This window comes from Camelus bactrianus, chromosome 7 (genome assembly GCF_048773025.1).
Source record: "Camelus bactrianus isolate YW-2024 breed Bactrian camel chromosome 7, ASM4877302v1, whole genome shotgun sequence".
Lineage (NCBI taxonomy): Eukaryota > Metazoa > Chordata > Mammalia > Artiodactyla > Camelidae > Camelus > Camelus bactrianus.
The window spans coordinates 71,870,595-71,879,135 of NC_133545.1; the positions used below are offsets into that span (position 1 = coordinate 71,870,595).

The 8,541-nt window shown below is 34.2% G+C and overlaps 1 protein-coding gene across 2 annotated transcripts in view; it reads left to right on the forward strand.

Annotated features, from left to right (window-relative positions):
• The window catches only part of GNAT3 (G protein subunit alpha transducin 3), a 47,867-nt gene extending 39,638 nt beyond the window's left edge, over nt 1–8,229 (forward strand). For both annotated transcript variants that reach the window (XM_010946642.3, XM_045510463.2), the window contains 3 exons: nt 2,098–2,227; nt 2,419–2,572; nt 4,259–8,229. In XM_010946642.3, the coding sequence (XP_010944944.1) occupies nt 2,098–2,227; nt 2,419–2,572; nt 4,259–4,449 (475 nt within the window). In that variant the 3' untranslated portion in view covers nt 4,450–8,229. The remainder of the gene's footprint in view (nt 1–2,097; nt 2,228–2,418; nt 2,573–4,258) is intronic.
• The last annotated feature ends 312 nt before the right edge of the window (nt 8,230–8,541 follow it).

The window sequence follows — 8,541 nt, forward strand, 5'->3', positions numbered from 1 at the left end:
CTTTTTCTCCTCTAGTCTCTTCCTTATCAAATCTGTCTTCTGGACTCAGGTCAAAGTGACAAAACGTAATAATAAGCAAACAAACAAATGTTTACTCACTACCCCAAAGTCTCCTATAGACCAGCACAGATACAATATACAATCTAATCTTCTCAGGAAATAATAAAAGACCCAGGAAATCTCCTTCTGGCCTGACACCGCAGACTCACTCCTGCTTGCTCAAATCTGCTCTTGCTTTTCTCCTTGTTGCGTCTACCTGGAACATTCTTTTTACACAACTATCATCTTCTGTGGTTTCTGATCACACAATTTCAAATTACAACCCACCCCAAACACTTATTATCATATACTGACATCCTAAGTATATTCTCACACTCACACACACACAACCACCACCACCAGATTAGAAGATTCTCAAGATTGAATCACTGGTACCTGGAATATAATAAATGCTCAATAAGTAACTGAATATATGGAACAATTATCAGGCTATATATCTCAGTGTTTTCACCTTAATCTTCATGTTTCCAAAAATATAATTACTTATCTACCCCAAGCGTATCATATCCTCTCATTCCTTGATGACTTGTACAGGCACTATATGCAAAAATCCTATGTGGGAGATGACAGTCATTAAATGTGTGAGAAAATAAACCACTTAATTGTTGGTTGTGACAGTTACTACAAAGGAAATAAAGAGAGTGATGCAATAGAAAGTAAATGGGCAATGGACAGTTAACAATGTCCACGGACGCCCAAGGAGGCTATGATGTTGTGAAGGCGATATTGACATTAAGACCCAAAAGTCGAGAAGGAAGCAGGCTTATGTAATAAAGGAATTGTGTCACATGGAAAGGAGATGGACTATGTAAAAGCCGAGACAGCAAAAAGTCAGGTTTTTATTAAGGAGCTGAATGGATAGCCTTGTGATTGGATGGCTTTAAAAAGAATGGTATGAACTAAGCTCAGAAAGGTAGGAATGGAGCACAACAGCTAGAGCCTTAGACGTCATCAAAACAAGTTTGTGCTTGATGCTAAGGGACAAAGAAACCTTCGGAATGTTGTAAGCAGGAAAGTGGTGGAATAAGATTTACATGAAGACAAAATTCTGGTAAATTGACAATATTTCAATTTAAAAAAAAGGCAAAATTCTGAGTGCTATGAGAGTCAATTTTAGAGCTGCAAGAGTAGAAACAGGGAGGCAGGTTAGGACACTCTTGTAGTGGCCCTGGTGACGAATGTTCATAACTCATACAAGAAGAGAGAAGTTAGAAAGAAGTGGATAAATTAGAAACTGCATTTTGCACGTGTACTATATGGAAGAGAAGGGAAAGGGAGGTATTACGAATAATCCCTACTTTCTTTATTGAGTTGCTCTGTCCACATTGGTGCCTTTTACCAAAATACAAAAACAGAGGGAGGGTCAAATTTTTAAACACATCCTCTGAGTAAGTTTCATAATCCCTCTGGCTGACTTAAATCTTCCTCTGGGCTCACTTTTTACCTTATATATTAGAATATTTATTACCTTACATTATAATAATGTATTTGTTCTTCTCTCTACAAGACAGCAAGCTCTTTGAAGATCATGACTGTATCTTTTCATCTTTTTGTCCGTAGGCCTGGCACAGTGTCTAGTCATGGAATACAAATGATAATTGTTTAAATGAATGAATGAATGAATGTAGGAAGAGCTAAGAAAACAGGCAAGAATACAGGACCGGAACTATGGTAGCTTCCAATCTTGTGGGCTCTGTTAATTTAAGAGTATGAATAGACGTTGATCAAAATCCCTAAGGCCAAGAGGTCTTACTAAAACTCTAAGTGGCTGTAAATTTTCCAGTTGCTCAAAGTCCAGTATATGAATTATTTTACTTTAGTCTGCATAAGTACCAAAAACTAAAGAAAATGTCTCTTTATCTGTAGTTCTTGAGCTTCAAGTTGGCCAAATAAATATATTTTCTCATCAATAAAAATCAAAAGACAACCTTTTAAAGATAGGAGAGCATTCATTTATCACTCCAAATGTTTACCTTAATGTAAATTTTGGAGGATCCTGGTAAGATTCATTATTCTATCACTTTTGGTTTTTTAAAGAATGTTTGATGTAGGTGGACAGAGATCTGAGAGAAAGAAATGGATCCACTGCTTTGAAGGAGTCACATGCATTATATTTTGTGCCGCACTCAGTGCCTATGACATGGTCCTGGTGGAAGATGAAGAGGTGGTAAGTCTCAGAGGAAAACAAGGTCAAGGTAAAAAATAAGCATTTGTGCTTTGCAATATTACTACTCCATTTCCCCACTCAATTACGGCCTTCCAAAGGGACATAGTATTTCTAGATCCTTGTTCATAATGCCCAACATTAATATCCTACAGATAACAATTCTACACATTTTCATCTTTTGTACCTAACAGAACAGAATGCATGAAAGCCTTCACCTGTTCAACAGTATCTGCAATCACAAGTACTTTGCAACCACCTCCATTGTCCTGTTTCTCAATAAAAAAGATCTCTTTCAAGAAAAAGTAACCAAAGTGCATCTCAGTATCTGCTTTCCAGAGTACACTGGTAAGATTCTTTTTTTAAAAAAATTCCATCATAGTTAATTCTTGTATAGAGATATAATCTTCTGTCTGGATATTGAAGTATAACGCTATGAGGCTGAGGCTTATGATACTTTTTGGAGTCATGTGTCTGATCCAAACTTGAAAGAATCTTACAAGATAAAGAGGAAACCCTCTCTATACTATACAAAGCTATAATGAGTAAATGAGAGGTAAATGATACTGCAAACTCTACTATCTTAAACATTGTGATAGGGGTGAAAATTTTATTCCAAATCGGCATTTTATATCTCCTAATAAAAACTTTTAATACTGTATTAGATCTCAGTGGCTCTTCAAAATCTGAATTCAGTTTCCAGAGGGATAGCTTGAATGAATTTGAGGATAGTGACCTCCCTTTTTCCAATTTTCCTACATCCTGGAGCTTTAGTACTGATCCTGTTAATCTATGTCAGGCTCTCTAGAAGAGTTATGTTTCTTTTGGAGAACTTTTTACATTATTAGTTATATGCTCTTGTTGATGAAATTGTGTAAGATGGAAATATTTGATTTAAACACAAATACAAACTCAATTTCACCACTTAGATTTGTGGGTATCCCAAATGTGCTGTCCTATTCTGTAAAAATAGCTATTTGTGCTAATCCATAATGAGTACTTATATTTTTCTTCATATCTGTAAGTAATTATATGTTTACACCTCAGCTGGGAAAAAATTATGTTTACACATTTATCATGTGCTTAAATATAATCACAATTGTGTAATGATGTTACAAATTAAATATAGAGTCATAATTAAGGGGTATATGTTTTCTTCTAAGTAACAGTCTATTTCTTAGAACAATTTTTTGTTTACAGAAAATAGTTTCTATATATTCTCTGTCAGGTCAGCTCCCACAGTTTCCCCTATTATTAACATTTTGCATTGGTGTGGTACATTTGTTAAAACTGATGAACAGATATTGATACATTATTAACTGAAGTCCATAGTTTAGGTTACGGTTAACTCTTTGTGTTGTACAGTTCGATGGGTGATGCTAAATGCATGTGGTGTTCCCACCATTACTGTATTATACAGAGTAGTCTCACTGCCCTAAAATTCCGTGCTCCACCTATTCCTGCCTCTTCCCTTCCCTCCAACCCCTGGCAACCACTAATCTGTTTACTATTTCTGTGATTTTGTCCTTCCAAGACTGTCATATAGCTGGAATCATACAGTAGTATGTGCCTGCCACTTTTTGGCTTTCATTCACATTATTTTTCTTCTCCCTTCTGGCTATCCCTCAAGGTCCAGCTCAAATACCACCTCATTATGTACTCCACTCATCTATAATTTCTACTCTTCTTTCAGTTCATATTAACACACACCCACACCCCCACGTACACATATACATGCATAGTCTTTGACAAATACATAGGCTTTATGACTCACTTTGTTGGATAAATACATTACTATTTCTACTGTATCATGGGCTTTTTGATGCAGAGGTTACATTTTAGCCACCTGAAGCCCCCAGGGGGTAAGTAGATGCTGTGTAAATCCCCGATAATTGTTTATTATCATTTTGGTTTTTCAATACCGAGTACATCAAATAGCACACAAAGTAAAATCCTAAAACTTATAGATATTATTTATAATTTTATGTTTTTTAAAATGCAATTCACATTTACTTCTTTATTTTTTTAAACAAGGGCCAAATACATTTGAAGATGCAGGGAATTACATCAAGAACCAGTTTCTAGACCTGAATTTAAAAAAAGAAGATAAGGAAATTTATTCCCACATGACCTGTGCTACAGATACTCAAAATGTCAAGTTTGTGTTTGATGCAGTTACAGACATAATAATCAAAGAGAATCTGAAAGACTGTGGGCTTTTCTGATCTATCCTTTTTTCTCTGCACTTGCTCACGTACACTTTTCAAGATATAAAAAGGTGCCGTGTGATGTGTCTAGTTTTAAGAGATATTAACTTATGTAGAAATATAACTAGTGTTATAAGGCAAAAACTTTTCCACACAAAAACTTTAATGTATTGTCACCTATATGTGGATAAATTTCTATTTCTCTGGGACATTGAGGATGGGGGTTCCTTGATGCCTTTGGGTCTGAAAGCTGATGTGTTTTGGTAATTCTCTAACAATACATTTCAGTGACGCTGAATTTGCTTGGAAGTCAATTCTGCATTGTGGCCTACTTGTAATGATAGGGCAAAGGAAGAAAAGCAAAGTTCTCCATGTTATTTCCACTGGCCAGATTCTGAGAGGCATTCATCTCTGCTGATAATATAATCGTGCCTGTACTGTAGAAACTATTCAAAGATGATATATGTGGGGTATTCTGTCGGTCAATTACTCTTATTCAGCTAGCTGCAAATGAGGTTTTCACTATACATACATATACCTGTTGGTGGAAAATTATACATGCAAGAGAAATGCATGCAATTTTATTACTTTTCCCTAGAAAAAAAACCACTGATGCGGAATTTACCTTTAGAATTGAGGATTTCAATAATACATTCTTTGCACCAATCTCACTGAAAACAGGAAATCATCTATGGTCAAGGATAGAGTGTAAGGCTGTTCAAGTGGAACAATAGTCCTCAATGGAGTACCCATTTCCCACATTTTATTCCAGAGCAGCGTGGAACATGATCACAATTGATGGATGGAGACAATAATTCTAAACCTCAAGAGAAGAAGTAATTCAATGTCTTAGCACTAGTATGTTTTGGTTTTGTGAATAAGAGGTAGGAAGTAAGAGTGAGTAATTAGGAGTTTTTTTATAAGAAAGATTGACCTTCTTGTCAGTAGTGTATGGTCCTTTCTAAAAGTTCCATGGTATGCAAATGGTCAAAGCTGACTTTTTAAAAGCTAATCTGGTGCCTTACAAACAAAACTGTATTATTTATGAACAGAAGAGATTTTTTTTTTTCAAAGTGAGCACCATTTACACCATACACTTTAAAGCATGTCTGATATTGTTTACCCTCTACCCTTGTAGAAGGTGATGTACAGGTCAGAATAGTAGGTCAGTGTAAAAGATTTATAACTATTCTGAAAAGAGAGCTAATTAGATTTTCATAACTAGATGAGATAAAGGGAATATAAATTAAGCAATCTGCCAATCTGTAGCCCAGGTGGATGTAGGTAGCCCTGTCTCAGTGTCACTACTTCATTGTTTTATAATGCATTTCCATTCTAAACATGTAAGAATGATCATTATTCAATAAGTAACCTTGACTTGAGTGTTTCCGGTTTCATTTTCAAAAACACAAAGGAGTTATAAACAAACACAATCAAATAAAAATGTTACAGTAAGAAAAATTAATTTGAAATCCGTTTTCAAAATATGTTAAGGAGTCAGAATAGTAAGGACAAAAAAAAAAAGAAAGAGAAAATATTTAGTTCAGGCATTCAATGAAATTTTCTGCTAAGGACCATAATTTACATGACAACAAGCCAACATTTTGCTGGGAGCTATTCAATGCTTTGAGATTTTAAATTAACATTACAAATGCTATCATTTCATCCAATGCTTTGTCTTTTTATTCTTCCACTCTAACCTACTTTTCTCCATCAGTGTGAAGAGAATGTTCTAGAAATAAATTAATTTATTTTGAAATATTACTATTACTATAATTTTGATTTTGACTCTGACTTGACTTTAGGGTTTCTCTATTAGATAACGTAGAAAGGGTGGGATCAGAAATAGCTTATCTTTTAAAAATACACAACTCATCTCAATCTGTGCAAAAAATTGACAGGCATCGATATTTATTTATGAAATTTTGTTCTATGAGAACTGTAAAAAATACATTAAATGGCCAAACTAAAATTAGAGGTGAGTTTGGATTACTTAAAAAAAAAAAAACTGTCAAATTTTTTCCAATGCTATAATTGCAATTTTAAAAACTTTTCTTCACAATCAAAAATAGTTGCTGTGCTACACAATAAATTTTAATTAAGAAAAAATTTTAGTAGAGAAAATAAATGTTTCTATTATGTCTTTAATGATTATGTTCCTCAAAATTGAGTCTATTTCTGATTTTACTTTTATACTTTATTAATTAAAAAAAAAGGTTGGAGTGATATACAGCATTTGGGACTAATTAAAGAAAGCAACAAAATGGAAAATACAGGAAGCTATATTTCAGCTGGAAGAAACTCACACTGACACCAGAAATGTTAAATTTGGTTAGAGTTGAAACATGCATTTCAATTAAAAATTCAAGCTTTTAATTGTACAGATCGTGTTGCTGCTTTTATAGTATCTCAAGGAAGCAGTCTTTGTCATTCAAAGCTCAAATGTGGTTATACTGTTATTTTTCCTTTTCTGTTATTTGAGATTTCTCTTCCTGACTCAGAGTGTTCTGCAGTCCTGCTTGCCTTAGATTTTTAACACTCCCAACTCATTCATTTCTAAGGTTTGTCCAGTAGTAGACACAGTGTACCACCTCAGAGATCTGGTACAGGCTTACATCTAATGGGATCACTAACAACTTAGTCCTTGCAGATTTTTTCCAGAAGCACGAACTGATCAAAGGATAAGTCTTCACATCTTGGGACTAGCGAGTAGAGAGTTAAATGAAGAAGAGTATTAACTGGGTAATATCATTGTGTCAAAGTACAAAAGTTGGCAACTCTACAAAGGAGCTCTATGGAAAGATCATTTCGAATTCTGTGAAATCTACAACATACATTATAGAGATCCAATATCCTACTGATTCAAAATTTATAAACAAGTAATAGTTTTCACGTATATCACACAAATGGGCAAACTACCTTTTCAGGCCATGGTCCTGTCCTTATACAAATTTTCATACTTGATCCATTGTCCTCTTGAAACACAAAATGTATTTTCAAATACTTGCAGAGTCACTCAGGCTTGACTTAATCAAGTGCTATGTACACAAGGAAAAACTAAATCTTCTGTGTTGATTTATGTGCTTTTACTGTGTCACACCACTTCAGAATCAGAGGTAGCTGACCACCTGTATCTACTAAAAATAAGTATTTGTAAAAACTATAGGAGAAATTATGAATCCTCTAACTTAGAATAACTTAAAAAATATGAGACAACCCTCTGCCTGGGATGAAGGAATTCACTAGAGAACGTAACCAGCTAAGGCCCTCTTTCCATTTTTCCTTTTATACATTTTTACACACTCACCTCTAGCCACTTGGGGGCACACTTACATCATGTGTTCTATCCAAATGCTCAAACATAATACATTTAGATTATTAATAACTTTAATGACACAGGTAATAAAATCGTATTAAGAATTATAGTTCATTTTGTGCTTCCAGCTCTGTGGTACATGAAAATGTTCTCATAGTCATTATACGCACTATTTTAGTCAAATTTGTGAGTAACACAGCTGTTGAAACAGTTCCAAATTTGTTTGGTGTTATTCATTTAGTCTCTTCAATGCTTTTATTTTTTACCATTTTCAAACTGATGTTTAAATCTAAGTGATCATTCATTTTGTAAACAGTGCTTTTCCATTAATCTGTATTGTGTCTTAAATCTTGATTAGCTTATGGTGAAAGGGAGAATCGTTTGCATGTCTAACAATTACATTTTGTGAATATTTATCAATTGGCAACTGATTAATATCTTTTTAGCAAATCAAAGTAAAATTTCATTCTGCTTTAATATTAGCCATTCCAGTATTCTGATTATTTCACTGTCTCCATAACCACTATCCCACCAAATCAAGAGGAAAATGAATGCTCTGTGACATTTTGCTATTACCAGCACTGCTGCTGCCAACAGATACTTAATTAGTAATAGTACAATTGTTATTTTAAGCCACACTTGTCACAGGGGTTAAGAAATAAATGCAGTCACTTGAAAGAAAAAGGAAATAAAAAGACCTTAATTTACTTCACAGGGACAGTAATGGCCCTCTAATTATTACACCTTTCAGATAAAGAATAATATATGAAACACACAAGTACAGTGATTATTTT